General features: G+C 47.4%; 1 protein-coding gene across 1 annotated transcript in view; it reads left to right on the plus strand.

Annotated features, from left to right (window-relative positions):
- The window catches only part of LOC309558244 (BTB/POZ domain-containing protein KCTD5), an 87,455-nt gene that overhangs the window by 14,754 nt on the left and 48,589 nt on the right, over positions 1-24,112 (plus strand). Inside the window, exon 2 of the mRNA XM_082261284.1 lies at positions 13,778-13,886. Coding sequence (XP_082117410.1) covers positions 13,778-13,886 — 109 coding nt within the window. The remainder of the gene's footprint in view (positions 1-13,777; positions 13,887-24,112) is intronic.

A 24,112-nucleotide genomic window follows, 5' to 3' on the forward strand; every position in this document is an offset into this window, starting at 1 on the left:
CCAGCCTGACCTTAGTCTGACTCTTGGAGTGTCTGATGCCTGTGTTTCCCATGGTGTGCTGTGGTTCCATCCACCTATCCCAACATCAATACCTGGCACAATAGTAATGGGTCACCTGACCAATAAATGAATCTCTTCCAAGGCTGGAGACTTGTACTGTAGCATTGAATGAACTTTACAATAGTGAAGCAGTTAAAAGCCATTTAACATATGGAATTGCAGGTGTCTATATTGGAAAATACTTGTTTAAATATGGAAAGGCTTCTTGATTTTGCATATTTCCAGCTGTCAGATGTATTGGAACGTACCTGTTGGGTCTATTTGGGTCTCCCTTCTTGATTTGCATTCATACGGAAAATAATTTGCCTAATTACAGCCTTCTGAGAGAACTCAGGAAACCTTACAAGTGCCTTTAAAGTATATATTTTAAAATAGAAATGCAAGGCAGGCAAAACATTGTGTGCGTGATATAGTATGTGACAAGCTGTTCATTACCATGTCAATGCACATGAATGTTGCCCCCCTTGCTGAGCAGAACGGACTCCGTCGGGCGGTGTGCCCGTGTGAAAGGGGCCATATTTGCGGAATAAAAATGAAACTTTTTTTTTTTTTTTTCTTTTACAAAGTAGTTTTAAAAAAAAAAAAAATAATAATTTTCTCCCATACAGCATGGGCATACTTAGAATTACACCCTAAAATGCATTCTGCTACTCCTTCTGAGTATGGCTATGCCACACTGTGAGACTTCTTTTAATTCTTTGTGACGGTATGCAGGGTGAGGTAGTAGATAATTGCTATATTTCACCTCGCATAGGTTCTGTAGTGAGAGACTGAACCAGAATCCGGTCCGGGTTTTTCCAGCCTCTGTGACAGGCTAGGTTCAGGTCCAGAGATTGTGGATCACCTAAGTCCACACTGACTGTTCTTATTTCTTGTGGTCTATGAGATCCCAAATCCCTCCCCTGCCCTTTAAAGCATTTAAAACACCAAGATCAATGTTTCTGAATGCTTTCGATATTCAGATGGCGCCAATCGTTTCCGAGTAAATTGGAATTGATGTCATGTCTTTGCTTCCGGGTTACTATTACGAACAGCTGCTCAAATCTGATCTCGGCTTTGCTTGGCTATCCGGCCAGCCAACGGACACGTCAGCTGGTCGCTCGGGTCCCGCTGCTTGTAAAAGCAATTAAAGGGCTGGTGAGCTGCTCTGATTTGCTCTGATATTACAAGAGAGCCAACTGCCGGCTCTAAAAAACGGTACCGGATGATGCTTGCAGCTGCTGGCATCATCCTGGTACAACTGCGGAAAGTCCAGCAGCATATGGGTTTGTCACTGGAAAGGAAGTTTATGTGCCTGTTGTACCGTGTACTTGTATGATAAAGTATCCTGTTCTCTTTGTAATGCTTTCTTTATTTGAAATCCCTGGTGTTCCTGCCAGTCCCTCTGCTTTTCTAATAAAAAATGACCACAATAAGCAGAAAAGTACATCGTGGTCAGACAGTTCTCCATGTTAGGAACTGCATGCTACCCTCCAATGATTAGACTTGTCCTGACACGCCCCGGCTGCACAGCTATGCACTGGGAAGCTCTGTGTACTGCTGCTTCTTCCCCCCCCCCCCCCCCAGCTTTTATGCAGCTGAGAACAGAGGGAATGTGATCACCTTATAATTTATGTTTTTTTTTTTTTTTTTTTTTTTTTTTTTTTTTTATCTATACAAAAATGTTTTTTTCCTTTCATCTCGATTTTAAAATAAATGGGTCTTTTTACAAGGTGATCATTTACAATCACATTAAGCTTTAGGCTCCATTCACACCTGAACGTATCGCTTTTTTTTTTTCTTGCGTTTTAGAAGCGTATTCCAAGCGTTTTACAGCTTTGGGCCTTTTTGTATTTATTTAATAAAGCACTAGGGGGAGGTGACTTAGAGGAAATTAGGGGTGAAGAGCTGCTATTTGAGCAGAAAATACTTGTAAGTGCTCGTAAAACACTCAACTAAGCTACAGGCGACAGAACGCTCAGATGTGCACAGGGGCCATTGCAATAAATAATATTTGGCTTATTGAGCGTTTTAGAGCTACAAGCTTCAGGCTCTGTTCACACCATGGCGTTCTGGATCGTGGGCGTATTCGCCGCGATTCTACTCAACTTGTTACTTTCAATAGCACCCCAATTGCGCAATTTTGCTGCGATTTTTGCCTGATGAATCCTGTAAAATCTTGCAAACAGAATCGCCTGACCCCAATCCATGTATTGGTTTTTTTTTTTTTTTTTTTAATATCTATACAAAAATGTTTTTCCTTTCATTAGTATTTTAAAATAATGGCTTGTGTTACAAGGTGATTGTTTACAATAGCTTCAGGCTCCATTCGCACCAATCGCAGGACGCCAGTCGCCCAAAAGAATTTCCGGAACTTTGGTGACAGGCGTCCCGTGAATCTGTTTGCGTGATTTTACTGCGATTTAGTCAAGCGACAATCGCGGCAAATTTGTACTGTAATTGGGGTGTCATTGAAAGTAATGGGGATCGCAAACGCGTCTCATGGCGATTTGTGATCGTGTGCAGAATTGCGGCAATTCCGCCTGCGATCCAAACGCTATGGTGTGAATGGAGCCTCAAGCAAAAAATCGCTCCCCTTCCTTACATCTTTTTTGTTCTCTCTCGGGAGATCTATAATCAACTGCCGGGCTGTGTGACGGGCTTGATGATCTAGATCCAGTGGTTCCCCCCCAGCCCAGCCAGCGAGCGTGTGCAGACCGCAGCTATGCGCTAGGTCGGCCGAGACATAGCCTCACGGACAGAGGCTGGCCCGCAAGTTAAACGCCTCGCAGGGTCTCATACGACCGGGCTTGGGTCTGAGTCATAGCGGTCCTTTGGCCAATAGCTCCCCTACTTCGGTGGTGAGGAGTCGGTCTAGAGCATTACCCGCACCATGGAAGGGTAAGTACAGCCCCCCCCCCCTTCCCCTTTTTGGCAGTTGTTTTGGAGTGGACGCAGGTAACCTCCAGGGATGGTCAGGTTCCCTCCCATCCTTAAAAATTCTTCCGTGAGCTGGGCTTCCCTCCACTCCCTCCCCCCCCCCTGTCTGGACCTGGAGTTGGGTGGGGGTCCCAGGGCAGAGGATGCAGCGGAGACCCCTGGGGTCTCCCTTTGCTGTCCCCACTCTGTAAATCCTGGGATAGTGTCCTGGCCTGGTAGTCTGGAGGGGTCCCAGTGTAGGAGACCCCTAGGTGCATGCCCCACTGTTTGCAGTGTGGGTATAGTGCAGGGGGTTCCCAGTGCAGAGTGCGCAGCGGAGTCTCCTCTAATGTGTGTCCTACCTTCAGGAGGGGGGTCCCCTTGCAATAATGGGTTCAGCGTTGCAGAGGGCACAGGGAAGCTCCTGGAAACATGCTGTAGCTGTTGGTGACCTTTTTCCCTTAGTCTGGCTGGTCTCCGGTTGGCAGCCATGTTTGTGTAGCCCGACGAGGTCATTGGGGCAATTTTCCCTTAGTTCGGGAGACGCTGGAGACGACCGATCGGTAGGGTGAGTCCTTGGGGGTCCCGGTTATATCTCTCTGCTGATCGGTACCCTGAGCTTTGGGGGGATCCTTTAGTGGTGCCAAAAGATAGTTTTTGTACTGCACGGTCTTCCTTTCCTTATAGAGCCTCAGGGCCACATCTCCCCCACTGAGCACCTCATGGAGTTGGCATGTTCCTTGAAACCCCAGTTTCCCCATGGTTGCACGGACGTTGGTCCTGCAGTCCTTAGAGTCCCAGGTAGAAGTGGCGTGTGGGCAAAGGCCCAGGAGGAAGCGTCCTCTGTTTTTCCCTGCTAAGTCTGTCTCATCTGATTCCTTTAGTGGCTTCCTCTCAGACAAGACCAGTTGTCCCAAGGGATGATCTACCATCCTGCATTAATTGCTGGTTTTAATGGTTTAGCTATTGAAGGCCAGGTACTGAGGGGACAGAGGTCTGTCTTGATTAGTGATCCCTACTATGGTGAAGACGAGGAAGTAGTCTTCCAGCAAGATATACCATTGTACATGGAAAGCGTACATTTCATTCTGAGTGTCACTTGGCGCTCCTCCTCGATCCTTTTCTGTGGCTCGGATCTTAACCTTTCTTCAATAGGGCGTTTATCAGAAGTTGGCCTTGAGTACCATTTAGAGCCAGGCAGACACCTGGCAATCTTCTTTCCGTGGCCCCTAGCCACGCACACTTTAGTTCGTACCTTCATTCAGGGTGTTCGACATGTTGCTCCACCTGTACAGTCTCTTTTGCCACCATGGGATTTAAATTTAGCACTTTTGGTTCTCCAGTAACCTCTATTTGAGAATATTCGGGATATTCCCTTGCCAAAGTTATCCCAGAAAGTGACATTCTTGGTGGCTACTACCTCACAAAAAAGTATATATAATCTCACAAAAAAGTAAACCCCTCTTTGGCTAAAGTGCTGGTCTGCGGATCAGACCTCAAAGAAGGCCTTGACTGATCTGCCTTTTCAAAAAGATCGCCTGTTTGGGGGCTCCAAGCGAACCCGGGTCTGGCAAACAAAAATCTAGTTTCTCCAGACCGGAGGACAAGGCCCCTTCGCCCTGAAGGTACGCCCTAACCCGTATCTGGGGTGGGTGGACGTCTTTGCCGGTTCCCGGACCTGTGGCTATCCCAGATACAAGACAAATGGGTTCACAAGCTCATATGGTCCGGGTACAAGATTGAGTTTCCAAAGGGAGACTGTCCCGGATCGCTTACAAGGCTCTCTTTGGGGCGGTACAAGACCTGGTACAACAGGGAATAATAGTTCCGGTTCTGTGTGTGGAAGGTTTTCAGGGCTTTTATTCAAACCTGTTTACGGTCCCCAGGAAGGAAGGCAAGGTGCGGCCAATCCTGGACCTGAAGGCACTGAATTGCCTAATGCGAGTTCAAAAATTCAAGATGGAATCCATTCGCACAGTGGTGGTTTCCCTACATCAGGGGGATTTCCTGGCCTCCATATACATCAAAGATGCCTACCTTCACATCCCAATATGTGCAGGACATCAACGGTTTCTGGACTTTGTCGTGGGAGAGGATAATTATCAGTTTGTGGCGTTACCCTTTGGTCTCGCCTCTGCTCCTCGGGTCTTCACAAAGGTATTTACTCCAGTCCTGGCGCTGTAAGGACAATGGGGGATATCGGTCCTGGGTTACCTGGACGATTTGCTTCTCCGTGCGGAGACTCCCACAGTGCTGGTGACAAATTTGGAGATCACCATGAGAACTCTGGAGGTGTTCGGGTGGATTCTGAACCTTCAGAAGTCGGCCCTGGTCCCTTCCATGAGACTGGACTATCTGGGCGTGTCTTTGTACTCGTCCGCAGCCAGGTTGTTTCTTGCTCCGGACAAACTCCAAAAACTACAGACTGTGATTCAGCTGTTGCTGTCCAGCAAATGGTTATACCTTTGGACCTGTATGAGAGTTCTGGGACTGATGGTGTCATCCTTCGAGGCGGTCCCCTTCGCTCCGGTCCCCTTCGCTCAATTCCACACGAGAATCCTCCAGAAGGAAATCCTTCTGAAATGGAACAAAACTCCAAATTCCCTGGACAATTATATCCAGCTGAGCCAGGTGACCAGGTAGTCCCTGATCTGGTGGCTTCCGGCCCTTGATGCTCAAAATCCTTCCTTCCTATATATTGGACAATTATCACCACGGATGCCCGTCTGTCCGGTAGGGGGGTTCTCTGCAGGTTTTCTGCTCAAGGAGTCTGGTCCCTGGAAGAATCCAGGTTACCTATAAATGTACTGGAGCTGAGAGCCATCAGGCTTTGCCTAGTCCACTGACCGATTTACCTTCGGGGTTTCCAGTGCATAATCAATCACCAAGGGGGCACCAAAAGTGTCCTTGCGACCTTGGAAGTGGCTGGCAGCCTCCGATAGGCGGAACGCTTTGTTCCAGCTCTCTCCACTTTTCACATTCCAGGAGTTGAAAATTGGCAGGTGGATTTCCTCAGTCGACAGACCTTTAGATCAAGGGGAATGGTCTCTCCATCCGGCGGTGTTTCAGCAGTTGCGCCTTCATTGGGGCACTCTAGATGTAGATCTGTTGGAGTCTCAGATCAACAGAATAGTGCAAAGGTTTGTGGCCCGCTCCTGGGACCCTCTGGCAGACGACACGGCACGCGCTGGGGGCCCCGTGGGGTCAGTATCAGCTGATGTATGTTTTTCCTCCTCTCAAGTTGCAGCCAAGACTTCTTTGCAGGATCGAGGCGGAAGGAATTCCGGTCATTCTTGTGGCTCCGGACTGGCCTCGCCGAGCTTGGTACGCCGACCTGATCAGGCTAGTCGCAGACGCTCCTTGGAAACTTCCTTAAGGAGTATCTACTGTCTCAAGGGCCAATCTTCCATCCTGCTTTACAGTCGCTGGCTTTGACGGTTTGGCTGTTGAAAGCCAGGGGCTGAAGGGCCGCGGTTTGTCTGCTTCCGTGATTCCTACTCTGCTTAAGGTGGCCTTCTTGGTGGCTATTACTTCTGCGCGCAGGGTGTCAGAACTGGCGACGTTGTCCTGTCGTTCTCCCTATCTGGTGGTTCACAGGGATAAAGTGGTACTCCGTCCGGATCCGTCCTTCCTTCTGAAGGTGGTTTTCACTTAAATGAGGACATCGTGTTACCTTCTGTGTCCTAAGCCTAAATATCCTAAGAAAGTTGCACTACATACTTTGGATGTGGTTCGGGTAATAAGGGTGTACTTGGCGACCTACTGAGTCTTTTCGAAAGTCAGATTCGCTCTTTGTACTCGCGGATGGCACAAGGAAAGGGCTGCCTGTGTCTGCTGCGGCTATTTCCAGATGGATTAGACAGACAGTTGTGCAGGCTTATTTAATTAAGGGTCAGGTGCCACCTTTCCCTGTTAGGGCGCATTCTACTCGGGCGCTTAGTGCTTCCTGGGCTTTTCGCCATCAGGCATCTGTGCTTCAGGTTTGCAAGGCGGCTACCTAGTCGTCTGCTCACACTTTCACAAAATTTTACAAGGTGGATGTGTTGGCATCTGCAGATGCCTCTTTTGGCTGCAAAGTTTTGCAGTCTGCCATTTTTTTAAGGGGGTTTTTAGTCTCCCTTGATGGTGTTTTTAAGGCTTTTTTCAGGTGGGTCTCCTCTTGTTGTTCTGATGAGTCCTATGTTGCCTGGTTGGCTATGGTTTAGCCTTGGGAAATTATTTTTCTGCTGTTCCCACACCTCATTTTTATGGCACTGCTTTGGGACGTCCCTACTGATATGAAGACCAGAGACTACGTCCTTCAATGAACGATGGAGAAAATTGGATTTTTGTCTTACCGTAAAATCCTTTTCTCTGAGTTCAATGAGGGACGCAGTACCCGTCCCTCCATTTGAGTTGGGTTGGTATTTTCTCTGACACTGCTTTGATACAAAACTGACATTCTTTAGCAAGGAAAGAGGGTATACCGCCCGGGAATGCCCATGAGCGTGGCCAGAACTTTTTTTTTTTCTGCCCAGTGTCCTTCTCCTGTAGGGGGCATTATAACCCTACTGATATGAAGATCAGAGCAGTGTCCGTCAATGAACTCAGAGAAAAGGGTTTTACGGTAAGACAAAAATCCAATTATATCTTCATGTGCCAACACTGAAGAAATGACCCTTTGCTACAATGTAAAGTAGTGAGTGTACAGTTTGTAGAACAGTGTAAATCTGCTCAAACTAACAACACACAGCCATTGTCTAAACTGCTTGCAACAAAAGTGAGTACACCCCTACGTGAAAATGTTCAAATTGGGCCCAATCAGCCATTTTCCCTCCCCGGTGTCGTGACTCATAAGAGATACACGGTCACAGTGTGAATGGGGAGCAGGTGTGTTAAATTTGGTGTCATCGCTTTCTCTCTCATACTGGTCAGTGGAAATTCATGGCAAAGAACTCTGAGGATCTGAAAAAAAGAATTGTTGCTCTACATAAAGATGGCCTAGGCTAGAAGAAGATTGCCAAAACCCTGAAATTGAGCTGTAGCATGGTGGTCAAGACCATACAGCAGTTGAACAGGCCTCGCTATGGTCCACCAAAGAAGTTGACTGCACGTGCTCAGCGTCCAATCCAGAGGTTGTCTTTGGGTAAATAGACGTATGAGTGCTGCCAGCATTGCTGCAGAAGTTGAAGGGGTGGGGGGGGTCAGCCTGTCAGTGTTCAGACCGTATGCCGCACACTGCATCAAATTAGTCTGCATGGCTCTTGTCCCAGAAGGAAGCCTCTTCTAAAGATGATGCACAAGAAAGCCCGCAAACAGTTTGCTGAAGACCAGCAGACTAAGGACATGGATTACAGGAACCAGATGGTTCAGATGGTGTTAAACGTGTGTGGCAGCAACCAGGTGAGGAGTAATAATACAAGTGTGTCTTGCCTACAGTCAAGCATGGTGGTGGGAGTGTCATGGTCTGGCGCTGCATGAGTGTTGCCAGCACTGGGGAGCTACAGCTCATTGAGGGAGCCATAAATGTCAACATGTACTGTGACATACTGAAGCATAGCATGATCCCCTTCCTTCTGAGACTGGGGCCGCAGGGCAGTATTTCAAACATAACGATCCTAAAAACCCCTACAAACGACCTATGAAAAACACGTTTTAGGTGCCATTATCGCCACCTTCTCTATTAGCAAAATGCCAATAACCATATTTTCGGCAGCTGAAATTTCTGTGCATCTCTAATCTCCTGTCCAGATGCTGATCTTCCCTGCACAGAGCCCCTAAAGTGGTTAAAAGCGTTGGATTTTTTTTTTTAAACAAACCTGTTATACTTGCCTGCTCTGTGTAATGGTTTTGCACAGAGCATCCCTGATTCTCCTCTTCTGGGGTCCCCCACCGACACTCTGACTCCTCCTGCCTTCAGAGTGCCCATTTAGCAAGCCGCAGTGTATAGTATAGAGTGCATGGGCTCTGAACAATAAATGTTTCTATTTAAGGTCTAATTAGGGAATGAAACTAATAAAACCAGCACATATATCACATCTATGTGAACAATTAAAGTGCAAACATGCTGTAGAACAAATATTGCTATTTCAAATTTAATACCGTGTAAAATTCATAAATGAAGTATAAATTCATCATATTCCATATTTTAAAGTGCCAACGTGCTGTTAAACAAAATTCTGCTGTGAAATTCCGTGCTATAAACCCACTACAATTATCACTTTAGAGGGATTATAGCACGGACTTTCATAAGTGAATTTTGTTTAACAGCACTTTGGCACTTTTTTGATATATGGAATATAATGGATTTATACAGGTATTTAATTTAATAATGTATTCATTTGAAATCGCAATATTGGATCTATAGCACGTTCGCACTTTAGTTGTTTCGAATAGATGTGATATATTTACTGGGTTTATTTGTTTCATGCACTAATTAGACCTTAAATGAAAACATTGGTTGTTCATATCGCGCTCACTTTGCAGACATATGATTTTTAGGTTGGGGTAATCCCAATAGTGCAGCAACAGTGTAATACCTTCATCAAAAAAAAAAAAACTTTGCGTGGTTCTACCGTATTGATTTAGTATAGCAAGATAAAAATAATTCTGCCTTTTTAGAATCCCTCACTTCCTTCTCCTGCCCAGAAGGCATTGCTCCTCAAACATTCAGGCACTTCTGACATGTTTGGATAGTGTACTGAGCTGTTTGTGTGCTGCTGTGGATTTTCTGATATGTAAATAAATAATGCATTCTGTATGCATGCCAGCTAATCGGCTGACCAACTAATAGATTATGAAAATAATTGACATCTATTATTATAATCAATTATGTTAATGGTTGTATATTCTAAGAATAATAATTAGTTTCAACCCTTCTCATAACCTGCGTTCCCTTCACTTTGCCCTGAATAGGCTTATGACCGCTTCTTTTAACTCTAGTGGCACAAGCATTATGTGTAATTTGGAGCTGGCCTTTTTCCTGAGATGTAGAAGCATTGGTCACAGCTGTTGGATTCTGCATGACACTGAGTGTTTATCGAACTACTACTGCCATAACACTTATTCTTGCTCACTTGTAAATGTCTAAAGTCACACAAGGGAAATTATTTGTCTTGGGATTTCTAGATTTATATAGCCGTGCTTCTGCAATATGTTAGCAGCAAGTAAATGATAATTACATGAATACATCGATTTCCCAGATGTTACTTCGCTGTACGTGCTCACGTATTAATGAATTTGCTACTTATTTATATAGTTTTGAGCATATTTTGAGGTGTGTGTTAGGGAGATTGGTAGTCTGTTTTAGGCCTTTTTTTGTTTTTTTTGGCAGGGCTCGACAAATCCCAGACACCAGGTCACCATTGCGACTATATTGCACCCTGGCACCTGGTGCCTCTGCTACAGGGCAAGCTGCAGGGTCTTGGCCAGGAAGGAAAGGAAGAGACGGCCTGGGCCCCGTAGGCCCTGCGGACACAGAGCACTGCTTTGCCCTGCCATCATTATGGAATGTGATTAGCAGCGGCAGCAGGAAGAGAGTGGTGGGAGGAGCGAGCAGCCAGCAGAATCAAGTCCAGCTGGGGATCCCTGGTGGCCTGCCCTCCCCCAGGGTATTGCGTGAGGCGGCGGCTTGGCTCAGGAAGGCAGCGGCCCAGGGCAGGGACATGGGAAATCAGCAGTCGGTGGTTTCCCGGCACTAGAGCGCCCTGCTCCTCATGTTGAAGGAGAGGCTAAGTCCGCGAGAAGAGGTGCTGAGCTGGGAGCAGTTCATAGAAATGTTGGGGAGCTAATTTTTCCTTTTGTGGCAAGGAAGTGGAAACAGTCAATTTAATGTTAGCCCCATAATGAAAAAAGGAGAGGGAAGTGCTAATTCCATGTGCAAACCTACAAAAATCTATAGTACATGTATATCACCTATATCCTGTGTAATGTACCACACAAAATTCATGTACAAAGTAAAAAACAATATATCATTCTCTAATAAAGTGCAAAGTGCCTTGTGCTAATAAACAAATTGCATATTCAAAAAATGTCCAATTATAAAGTCCAACTATTTCATGCCAAAGCCACTACCTCGCCCCCCCCTTTTTTTTTTTTTATTTATTTTTTTCCCCCATTATAAAAATTTTTGAAGTTAACACAGACAGGATAGCAGCTATTCTATTTTTTTTTTTTTTTTTTTTGGATTTTACGGAGCTGTTGATACCTAGTATAGTCCAATAAGTTGATTCAACCCACCTCTCAAAGTTTTCTAGCATTACCGGCTTGCCACAAATATTATATAGCCGCCCAGCTGGTCACTGTTGCCTGGTGGCTAAAAACCGGATCTATCCAACCCGTCCATAATTCTAGGAGCTGCAGAGGTACGCTCGGTGGAGGCTCCTAAATGCCTGCCATTCCGAGGTCCCAGAGCCCCTTTACGAACTCCTTCTATTCTTGTCACTGTTAAGGCCTGGAAGGCAGGGCTTGTATGTGAGTGATATCCACAAACCATAGTTTCCCCTAATGCCCGTCTATGGAATAACCCCACACTACCTCCTATCTTTAACCTTCCCGAGCCTGTAGCATGGACCACATTTAATGTTAGGCTAGTGAAAGCTGTCTCATCAGACCTCTGTTTGCTCTTTTGTTTATTTTGTTTCCAACCACAATGTCCCCTCCTCATACCTTTTTCGTTACCTTCAGTTGTCTTATGCTTTCAGATGTCAATTTCTGTCTGGGGGCGCTCAGATGGTGTCTTCGGATCTGGAAAGAATCCTATGCTATGAATGCTCTGAGAAACCCTCCTCCATACTCTGGGCATCTCCTCAGAGTATCCTGGGGAGGACTGGGAAGACATGTGGGATTATCCATTTAAAATTATTGTTTCACTACGAGATCGCCTTACTCATTATAGGCTGGTACATAGGGCCTATCTAACCCCCTATCGTTAGCCACAATGAGTCCCATTTTATGCAATCTTCAGGGAGACTTTATCCACATATTCTGAACCTGACCGGGAAAATCATTATACTGGATGCAAGTGCTCTCTGTTATTCAACAGGTGACCAACATCACCATTCCTCCCCTCCCCAAGGGTGAGCCTGCTAGGTCTGGTGGAGGATCTATTTCCCAAAGTGGCATAGAGAACCCTGATAGCTTTTCTGGCATAAAAATAAAAGGAGACCAATCACGCTATGCTGGGGAAAAAAAAAGACTCTCCCTGCCTTTCTTTCTGGAAACATCTGGTTAATAAAGCACTGCTTTATTATAAGGAAATGTATGCTCAGAGGTTGCCCCAGGAAGTATGACAGAGTCTGGGCCAAATGGCTAGCGGAACCTTCCACATCGGTGGATAAGTAACTCTGACACAAGTTATTTACTGCTCAATCTTTCTAACTCAGAGTGCATTAAGATCACCTGAGTTTCAGAAACTGTTGTGACTAGGGTGGTTAGATGTACACAGGTCTTCTAATTAATATTTTTTTTTTCTGTTTGCTTTGTGTTAAATGCCACTACAGTTCTCAAGGCCTCTGTGTATTATATATTCTGCATTCTCGGCCTTTGCATCCCTGCGTGGGCTCAGTGCCAGAGACTGGAAGGTTTTGTTGAGTTGTATGTTCTTACTGTATGTATGTCGAACTACACCAAAATCCAATAAAAAGAATTAAAAAAAAAAAGTATTTTCCTCCTGGCAGCAGTGGTTTGCCAGAAAAACCGCCTGGCGTTGGTAAATGTGTGTAACGCGTTCAGGCATGTTTCCAGGCATCAAGCGCTTGGGAGTTTTAGTTTATTGGCCCAAAAAATGTATTCTGGCCATTGAAATAAATTCAAACTGAAGCACTAAGAGTCGGTTCACACTGGGGCGGCACGACTCTGTACTACTTCGGGGGCGACTTGTGCATTCCCATGCACCACGACTTCGGAGCGACTTGCATGGACGTCACATAATGGAAGTCTATGCAAGTCGCTCCGAGTTTGCCCCGAAGTAGTACAGGACCCTTTTTCTAAGTCGGAGCGACCTGTGTCGCTCCTATTAGAACGGGTCGATGTAGCAGTCAATGGACCGCGAGGGAGCGCGACTTATCAGGCTGGCAAGTCCCCTGACAAGTCGCGCTAGTGTGAATCGAGTCTTAATGTTCCTAACAATAACACACAGGTTTAAACACATTTTCTGTCAACTCTGCTTCTGGATGCACTGGCCGTGGGTTTTTTCGTGCCTCTAATGGCTCGTTTCCACTGAGCTTTCTGGTACGGTTCAGTACGGTACGCTATTTATGCCGTTTCCATTATGAATGGTACCCTAATTCCGAACCGTACCGTACCACTTTTTTGGTACCCTTTCGTTGGGGTACCAAGCACATTAGTACCGTACCAACTGGGTGGAGCTACACTCTGCAGAACTTTGATTGGTTGACAGAGAATTCTCTATCACAGCTTTTCTGCTACACCACGCCTATCATGAACGGGTACTATTGGCAGTGGAAACGCAATGTGTACCGTACCGTACTGAACCGAACCATACCGTACCACTCAGTGGAAACGAGGCATTAATGCCTCTGCCTCTAAAAGCCTTTGTGTTCATTGACACATAGCCAAACATGCAGGGGTGTTTAGAGGCAGGAAACACCAGATGCCCCTAGGAGGAGCCCAAACAACGTCCAGTGTGCATGAGGCCTTTTAGAATAGTTTTTACCTCATATGAATAAAATTGCAGTTTTATTTGTATGCAAGTATTTCACGATCAACTAGGAAAACTAGCTACACAAATCTTGGAAGTTCAGTTTGTGTATCCTTTTGACAGTACAGGATGCAGTGTAAGCCTAGAACTGTCTGATCCATCTGCATTTCTTGTTTGCAGGATGAAACCGGGGCCTATATCATAGATCGAGACCCCACATACTTTGGACCAGTGTTGAACTATTTGAGACACGGGAAACTGGTGATAAACAAAAACCTAGCAGAAGAAGGTAAGATATTCAAGTATCCCCCACCCTTGTTTAAATGTGTATAGAATGAGCTCCTACACAAATGGAATCCAAATGATTTGCAAAAGTGAATATATCAGCGCAAACAATTGGCTGTATGCAATCAACTAAAGGTGCTAAAATAAACCGCTATACCAACTGAGTTTACCACTACAAAGCAATTCAATAATCCAAAACAAGCGCTGTACCGTTGTTTTGGATAATCCAAATGATTTGACCCCACTTTCTATGTTACCATTACAGGCCAACTAAACTTTCAGTTTAAGTCCGTTCAATCCTTTTCAGGGACTTTAAAACAAAAGGTTCTAGATAAACCCTCTGCACACTGCTATACACCCTTTTAAGCAAACCTTGCATAAAACCAGGGATTTTTAGTTCACGTACATTGCAATACATGTTTAAGGAGCCCAACTGCACCAAAATCCTCTCTGGCCAGCCCTACTCTGCTTTGCGCTGCAAATGCTCCATAGGATATAGTACCAGTATGGGGAAAATCGACTTGACACAAGCTGTAAGGGAGGTACAGGTCTGGTAACAGACCTGGACTATGCAGTAGAAATAATAGATAAATAGAGAGTGAGATCTTCTATTGTTGTTTGAGCACAGATATATCTTATTTCTGTTGCCTAGTCCAGATCTGTGACCAAGCTTTTACATGTACCTGTAGCTCTCCTACAACTTGTCTGTTTGCCTTATATTGGCACTATATCCACTGGAGCTTTTGCAGAGTAGGGACTGGCCAGAGAGGGATTATCTTCTGCAATTGGCCAATTTAAACATGTATTGCAATGTATGTGGACTAAAAATCTGTTCTGGAGCAAAGTTTGCTAGAAAGGGTATAGAACAGTGTGCAGAGGGTTCATCCAGAATTTTTAGTGTTAACATGTGGACACGGCCCTTTAGCACCTGATGGGTTATATAAATGCACAAGCTATTGAGCACAAGCATTTATTTTTTATATACCCAAACAGTGAACGTTTTAACAGTTCAGGTAGTGGCAACTTTTTTTTTTTTTTTTACAAAGCATGAACAGAAAAGCTTTTTCTCCTGCCAGCCAGGCTTAGAGAGACCCTTGCTCTCTGTATGGTAGCAGTGGTCTCTCTGTAGCTGTTCAACACACCCTACTGGGCCAATACATAGATGGAAATGTGGACAGTTCCACAGGGATCTATGTTATGAGCACCTTTGCTCTGTCTGCTGCCACTTTGTGCTGCTGTATAGAGAATTGCAGAAGGTTGATACCAAGTACTTGCATGCTCTGGGTACTTGCATTTGCTGCATGTTAAAAATATACGTTTCTCTTTCATTCATTAACAGACACTGCTCCTGATCTTCTTAACCATTGGGTTATACTGCCCCCTATAGGAGTAGGATACTAGGCAGAAAAAAGTCTGGCTACGCCTATGGGCAGTCCCAGGGGGTATACTCACTCTCTCTGCTATAGGTACTCAGTTTTTTTTATACCTAGTCAGGAGTAAGGAACTAGTTCCTTGCTGGGATCTCTATTCCTGGCAGTTTTTTTTTCTTTTTAGACAGATTTTTTTTCCTCCTGGTTTTTTCCTGTGAGATCTACAATTAACTGCCGGACTGGATAATCTAGATCCAGTGGTCACCCCAGTTTGGCCAGCGAGCGTACGCAGACCTCAGCTCCGTGCTTGGTCGGCCATGACATGCTGGGGCTGTGTGGGTGGTCTGGTCCACCTCCTGGTGTGGGGGCAGGGCCCTATGCTGCTAAGGGGGGGGGGGGGTGCGCCGCCAGCGACCGGACGATCGGCTGTGCAGGGGGGGACTGTACCTGGTGGGGACTTCTGCCAGGGTCCCACTGTCCTTCCTGGGCCTGTCCTTGAGGCCTAGGGTTTCCTTTATGGGTCCCTGGAAGCCTCGTGGTGCCGCCATTTTGTTGTAGCCTTGTGCTGCAATGCACGGCAGCCATGTTTGTGTAGTCCAGCAGCCATTTTGAGGTGGTTTGCCATAGAAAACAGCGGCGGCCATGTCTGTAGAGCCTTCTGGGCGGAGTTTTTGGTGGTGGGAGCCCCTCCTCATCCCCTGGTGCTGACTCCTGGATCCTTTCATTTCCTGATCGCCGCTCGTGCAGTGCAGATTCTCCTGGTGGCTGCGGTGCCTGGTTTCTGCGGGGTGGGGAGTCTGGTAGGGTCCTCTCCTTGAGAGCGATCGATTGGTGCTCCATGACTGGCAACCGAGTGGGCTGCCAGAGCAGTTTGAGTTGTCCCTCAACAGTGTTTTACACTTTTTTGTGGGGTCCTCCTGGTGACTCATGGAGTCTTTGGAGCACATCTCCCCACCTGATCCTCTCTGAGGCTGCGGGGCCCTCTGGGTCACATCCATCCATCGATGCAGTGACGGCGATCCTGGGGTCCTTTGTGTCTCCGGTGGAGGTGGCTTTTCAGCGATGGGCTGGCAAAAAAAAAACGCCCCCTACCTAATCTGTCCCCTCAGATCCTGAATCTGATTCGGCCTCCGCAGACGTAGGTCACCCTGCATGGATCTGCGACCACGCGCCCTGAATCGTCAGATAGTGAGGAGGATTCCTCCACTTCTGCAACCACGCATGAAAAGTCAGTGAGGGACGCACCGATTGTATCCGTGAGTAAAACCTTAAACATGGAGGACGCAGCTGCGACGGAGGCGCACATCCCCTTTTGAACTCACAAGCCATCCAGAGCAGCAAAGGTATTACCTTAGCCCTCCTATTTTGACAGAATTGTCACTACAGAGTGGGGACAACCAAAAGCATCCCCTTGGGGTCCCTAAGCGCTTTGCTAAGCGATACCCCTATGAGTCCCTTCTTAAGAAGTGGACTGTTCCACCGGTGGTTGACCTTCCGGTTTCCAGATTAAATAAGGCGACCATGACTAATTAAACAAGGTTTCCAGAATAAACAAGGCTGCCCCCTACCTTTGCTGAGCTGGCGGACATGCTGGTCCAGAGGCTGCAGTTTATCTGTGATGCCTCTTCGGATGCGGCTCCCCTAGTGACTCGGCTTCGGCAGTGGTCCTTCGGTGTGTCTTTTGGCTTAAATGCTGGTCTGTGGACCAGACTTCTAAAAAGGCCTTGACTGATCTTCCCTTTCAAGGAGATCGCCTGTTTGGTGCTACCCTGGATGACATCATTAAAGGTCTCACAGGGGGGGGGGAAGTGTACCTTTCTTCTGCAGGCTATTAAGGGCAAAGACCCTCGTCGTAGACGTGGGCTCTCCTTCTCGGCTTATAAGAGGTTTTTTCGTCCCTCTGGGTTGATTGACAAGGGATCGGAGCCTTATAAGGCCTCCTCTAGAGGATCCAAGCAAACTTGGTCTGGCAAGTCAAGAGAGGGCTTCTCCAGACCCGCGGACAAGGTCCCTTCAGCATGAAGGTGCGCCCTTCGGCTATAAGATTGAGTTTCATTCTTAACCTCTGGTAAGGTTCTTCCTTCCACCATAAGGCTTTCCCCAGTCCGCTTACAGGCTCTTTTTGGGGCGGTGCAGGACCTTTTAATTTAAAGGGTGATGGTCCCAGTGCCGACTTCGGAACGTTTTCAGGGTTTTTACTCAAACCTGTACAGTCCCCAGGAAGGAAGGCAAGGTGTGTCCAATTCTGGAACTCAAGGCAGTGAATTGATTTGTGCGGGTGAGAATTTTAGAATGGAGTCCATTCGCACGGTGGTGGCTTCCCTGAATCAGAGGGATTTTCTTGCACCCATCGACATCATGGACGCTTACCTTCACATTCCAATATGTGTCGGTCTCCAGCGCTTCCTCTGCTTTGCCGTGGAAGAGGAGCATTATCAGTTTGTGGCGTTACCCTTTGGTCTCGCCTCTGCTCCTCGGGTCTTCACAAAAGTGTTGGCCCTGGTGCTAGCATTGTTACACCAACGGGGCATCGTGCTACTGGGCACTTGGACGACCTCCTTCTGTGAGCGGAGTCTCCTACTGCTCTGGTGGAAAACCTGGAAATCAACATACGAGCTTGAGGGAGTTTGGCTGGATTCTGAGTTTTCAGAAGTCTGCTCTGTTCTGTCCAAAAAGTTGGACTAGCTGGGTCTGACTCTGGACTTTGCCTTAGCCAGAATACTCCTTCCTCTGGATAAACTCCAGAAACCGCAGGCTGCAATTAGTCTCCTGATGTCCAGCAAATGGTTATCCCTCTGGACTTGCATGCGGGTGCTGGGCCTGATGGTGTCTACCTTCACACAGTGCACAGTGCACAGTTCCATATGAGGTCCCTGCAACAGAGATTCTGGCCAAATGGGACAAGAATCTGCGGCCTCTGGACAATCCGATCCAGCTGAGCCGGGGAACGAAGGAGTCCCCGATATGGTAGCTTCGTTCTTTGGTGCTTCAGCTGGGCAAATCCTTCCTCCCCTTGTACTGGACAGTGGTCACCACGGATGCCAGCCTCTCTGGCTGGGGAGGCATCCTCTGCAAAAATTCTGCTCAGGGGATCTGGACACTGGGAGAGTCCAGGCTACTGATCAATGTCTTGGAACTTCGAGCGATCAGACTGTGCCTGGAACATTGGACGGATCGTCTTCAGGGATATCCCGTGCACATTCAATCGGACAATGGCGGCTCTGGAGGTAGCCGGCATTCTAAGGTGGGCAGAACAGTTCGTTCCAGCTCTTTCCATCGTACACGTATGTTTCCCGGGGTGGAAAACTGGCAGGCGGATTACCGGTCAGGCTTTGGACCTAGGGGAGTGGTCCCTTCATCCGGAGGTGTTCCATCAGTTGTGTCTCCGGTGGGGCATCCCCGAGGTGGATCTGTTGGCGTCCCGGCTCAACAGAAAGGTGAGGGGTTTGTGGCTTGGTACCGGGATCCTCTGGCAAAGCACCACAGACGCGCTGGTGTCCCCATGGGGTCAGCATCGTCTGATTTACGCCTTCCCTCTTCTCAAGCTTCTGCTAAGACTTCTAAGCAGGATCAAGGCAGAAGTGGCCCCAGTCTGGCCTCGCTGGGTTTGGTAGGCCAGTCTGGTGTGGCTGTTCGCCGACGTTCCTTGAAAGCTCTCTCTCAGGTTGGATCTGCTGTCCCAAGGACCAATCTTCCATCCTGCTTAACAGGGACTGGCTTTGGCGGCTTGGCTGTTGAACGCCAGGTGCTGATTGATAAAGGTTTGTCTGAGTTGGTGATTCAAACGCTGTTAAAAGCTAGGAAATCTACTTCTAGGAAGATCTACCATTATACATGGAAGATGTACATTGCGTGGTGTGAGTCTCTTCGTGTTCATCCGTCTTGAACCAGTGTTAAACATGACTGGTGGTAAAAACACAGCAGAAAATATTCCAAAAAGGCCCCTACAGGAGTAGGACATTAGACAGGAAAAAGCTTTACCACGCCTATGGGGCAGTCCCAGGGGATATACTCCCACACTCTGCTCTAGGCATTCTGTTTTTTTCTGCCTAGTCAGGAGTAAGGACCTAGTTCTCTGGTCCTATAATTTTTTCCTTTTTTAAATGGAATTTTTTCCTCCTTTTTTTTTTTTTTTTTATCCTTTTCTGTTCTTGTGAGAACTACAATCAACTGCTGGACTGGGTGATGGACTAGATATTCTAGATCCTTAAGGTCTCCCCAGTCTGGCCAGCAAGTGCGCGCAGGCCTCAGCTCCACGCTAAGTCAGCCGCGGCATAGCCCCACTGGACGGGGGCTGGCCTGTGAGTTAAACGTCTTGCGAGGGTGCATACGACCTGCTCCGGGCCTAAGTCGCATTGTGCATCTTTACCCGCAGCACCCCCATTCTGATGGTGTGGTGGTCTGCCCAGAGCGGTGCCCACTCGGTTCAATGGTGTGGTAAGTAGTGTCCCCCCCCCCCCCTCACCGGGTGGTCTTTGGGGGGTGGACGTAGGCCCCTCCCTTCCCTCCAGCCCTTCTAAACAATCACTGTGTGTCTTTCGGCCCCCACAGCCCCCCCCCCTCCCCAGGTGAGGTTGTGAGCTGGCTTTGCCACATGCTGCTATGGGGGGGTTTGCTGCTTGCTGAGCTGCTGATGCTGACTGGGTTTTTTCCTGGGGGTCACAAGGGGGGGGGGGGTTTAGTAGCATTCCCTGCCATCCTGGGGGTTGTGACTGGGGCAGGGATGTCCTCGGGACTCCCTGCAGCAGTTGTTGGGCTGGGGGAGCGGATGTTTTACCATCCGCGGGATATGCACCTCACATGGCAGGATCCGGCCTAAAATTCAGGCGGTGGCTTTACGGCCTACTCGGCAGAACATATGTAAGGCGGCCCCTGTGCGGATGGCTGAAGCCACTGTCTCCTGTATGGGCATCCGCCTTCCCCCTTCGCTGCCCTGGGTGGTCGGATCTGTTGGGGCTCGCATCCTGGCGGTGAGGCGCCCTCAAATTTTAGGCGGCGGCTTACAGCCAACTGGGCCGTGCGGCCGAATTGGGTGCCGTCATTGGGGGATGGCCTCAGTGGGTCTAGCTGAAGCCCCCAACGCCCTTCCAAAAATCTGCTCTGGTTTCGTCCACCAAGTTGGACTATCTGTGTCTGACTCTGGACTCGGCTTCAGCCAGGGTGTTTATTCCAGGGAAAAAACTCCAAAAGCTGCAGGATGCGATTTTGGCTTCTGTTGTCCAGCAGTCGGTTATCTTTCAATACTTGCATGCGGGTGCTGTGCCTGATGGTGTCTACCTTTTTGAGGCGATTCAGTTTGCACAGTTCCACTCGAGACCTCTGCAAAGAGATATTCTTGCCAAGCGGGACAAGAATCCACAGTTTTTAGACAATCTGATCCTGTTGAGCCGGGATACAAGTAGGTCCCTGATATGGTGGCTTCACTCTCCGGGGCTTCGACAGGGCAAATCTTCCATCCCCTATACTGGGCGGTGGTATTTACAAATGTCAGCCTGTCCGGGTGGGAAGGCGTTTTGGCCACTGATGTGTTCAAGGGGTCTAGACTCTAGAGGAGTCAAGACTACTGATCAATATACTGGAACTTCATGTGATACAATTTGTCCTGCTCATTGGACAAATGGCCTTTAAGGGTGCCCGGTAAGGATTCAATGGGACAATGCCATGGCCGTGGCGTATGTCAATCACCAAGGGGGCACAGGAAGTGTCCTGGCTGCTCGGGAGGTAGCCAGCATTCTAAGGTTCAGCTGTGTCTCTGGTGGGGAACGTCCGAGGTGGACCTGTTGGCCTCTTGTCTTAACAGGAAGGTACATAGAATTGAGGCAAGTTCTTGGGGTCCTCTGGCCGACGCCACAGACACAATGGTAGCTCCTTGTGGCCAGTATCGTCTGATTATACGCCTTTCCCCTGCTAAAACTTATACGCCTTTCCCCTGCTAAAACTTCTCCTGAGTCTTCTGCGAAGGATCGGTCTTGGAAAGCCAATCTGGTACGGCCCGTCGCCGATGCCCCTTGGAGACTTCCTCTCAGAGAAGATCTATTGGCTCAAGGGCCAATCTGCCATCCTGCTTTACAGTCGCTGGCCTTAACGGCTTTACTTGGTCAGGTGCTGAAGGATAGGGGGTTGTCTGAATCTGTGATTCCCACGCTGTTAAAATCTAGAAAATCTACCTCCTAGCAAAATTTACCATCACGCCTGGACGACGAACATTGCATGGTGTGAATCTCTTCTCGGTCATCCCAGTTCCCTTTTGGTGACTCGGATTTTGGCATTACTCCGAGGTGTTTAGCAGTGCCTGGCATTGGAGGTCTTCTTTTACCGTCCTTTTGGCTACGCATTCTTTGGTTCGCACTTTTATTCAGGGGGTTCGCCACTTGGCTCCCCCAGTACGGTCTCCGTTGCCACCGTGGGATCTCAGTTTGGTGCTGTCGGTTCTCCAGTAACCGCATTTCAAAAAAAAATATTTTGCTTACATTGTCCCAGAAGGTAGCCTTCTTGGTGTCTATTACTTCTGCACACAGGTGTCGGAGCTGGGTATGTTGTCTTGCCGTTCACCTTAAAGTGTCAGTCTTTCCTTCCGATGGTTGTTTCTGGTTTCCATCTGAATGAAGACATTGAGTTGCCTTCCCTGTGTCCTAAGTCTAAACATCCAAGGGGATTGCCTTGCACTCTCTGGATGTGGGTCGGGCGCACAGGGTGTACCTTGCGGCAACCGAGTAGTTTTGGAAATCAGCCTTACTGTTTGTATTTAAGGATGGACCTCGCAAAGGGTTGGTCGCGTCTGCCGAGGCCATTTCGAGATGGACAAGACAGACGGGGGTGCAGGCCTATTCCTTCAAGAGTCAGGTTCCTCCGTTCCCTGTTAACCTTCCTAGCGGTATTCCCGAGCGTGGCTCGGGGTTAAATTTCAGTGCCAAAAGCGGTAACCCCGAGCCACACTCGGGGTACCACAAGGAAGATCGCTGGATCCTGGTAGAGGGGTTACTTACCTTGTCACCGGGATCCAGCGATGTATCACCGGGATCCGGCGGTGTGCGGCGGCGGAGCTTCCTCACGATCCTCTGTGTGCCCCGGCTTCCGTCTCCTGCGATGTGACGTTCGCAGGGGGGTGGATCCGGCAGCAAATTCAAATGTAAATGTAAAACAGACCAAACACACTGATGCAATGCAAAATAAAATATAGTCACATTAGTTTGCCCCCAGTGCCCTTTCCTGCAGATTTACTGATTTATTTATATATATATATATATATATATATATATATATATATATATATATATATATATATATATAATATATAGTGTGTATTCAGACCCCCTTAAATTTTTCACTCTTTGTTATATTGCAGCCATTTGCTAAAATCATTTAAGTTCATTCTTCTTCCTCATGAATGTACACATAGCACCCCATACTGACAGAAAAACACAGAATTGTTGACATTGTGGCAGATTTATTAAAAAAGAAAAACTGAAATATCACATAGTCCTAAGTATTCAGACCCTTTGCTGTGACACTCATATATTTAACTCAGGTGCTTTCCATTTCTTCTGATCATCCTTGTGATGGTTCTACACCTTCATTTGAGTCCAGCTGTGTTTGAATATACTGATTGGACTTGATTAGGAAAGCCACACACCTGTCTATATAAGACCTTCCAGATCACAATGCATGTCAGAGCAAATGAGAATCATGAGGTCAAAGGAACTGCCTGAAGAGCTCAGAGACAGAATTGTGGCAAGGCACAGATCTGGCCAAGGTTACAAAGATTTCTGCTGCACTTAAGGTTCCTAAGAGCACAGTGGCCTCCATAATCCTCAAATGGAAGACGTTTGGGACGACCAGAACCCTTCCTAGAGCTGGCCGTCCGGCCAAACTGAGCTATCGGGGGAGAAGAGCCTTGGTGAGAGAGGTAAAGAAGAACTCAAAGATCACTGTTGCTGAGCTCCAGAGATGCAGTCAGGAGTTCGGAGAAAGTTGTAGAAAGTCAACCATCACTGCAGCCCTCCACCAGTCGGGGCTTTATGGCAGAGTGGCCCGACGGGAGCCTCTCCTCAGTGTAAGACTCATGAAAGCCCGCATGGAGTTTGCTAAAAAAAAAACACCTGAAGGACTCCAAGATGGTGAGAAATAAGATTCTCTGGTCTGATGAGACCAAAATAGAACTTTTTGGCCTTAATTCTAAGCGGTATGTGTGGAGAAAACCAGGCACTGCTCATCACCTGTCCAATACAGTCCCAACAGTGAAGCATGGTGGTGGCAGCATCATGCTGTGGGGGTTTTTTTCAGCTGCAGGGACAGGACGACTGGTTGCAATTGAGGGAAAATGAATACGGCCAAGTACAGGGATATCCTGGACAAAAACCTTTTCCAGAGTGCTCTGGACCTCAGACTGGGCCGAAGGTTTACCTTCCAACAAGACAATGACCCTAAGCACACAGCTAAAATAACGAAGGAGTGGCTTCACAACAACTCCGTGACTGTTCTTGAATGACCCAGCCAGAGCCCTGACTTAAACCCAATTGAGCATCTCTGGATAGACCTAAAAATGGCTGTCCACCAACGTTTACCATCCAACCTGACAGAACTGGAGAGGATCTGCAAGGAGAAATGGCAGAGGATCCCCAAATCCAGGTGTGAAAGACTTGTTGCATCTTTCCCAAAAAGACTCCTGGCTGTATTAGATCAAAAGGGGGCTTCTACTAAATACTGAGCAAAGGGTCTGAATACTTAGGACCATGTGATATTTCAGTTTTTCTTTTTTAATAAATCTGCAACAATGTCAACAATTCTGTGTTTTTCTGTCAGTATGGGGTGCTATGTGTACATTCATGAGGAAGAAGAATGAACTTAAATGATTTTAGCA

This window comes from Pelophylax lessonae (assembly GCF_965119305.1).
Source record: "Pelophylax lessonae genome assembly, chromosome: 6".
NCBI lineage: Eukaryota > Metazoa > Chordata > Amphibia > Anura > Ranidae > Pelophylax > Pelophylax lessonae.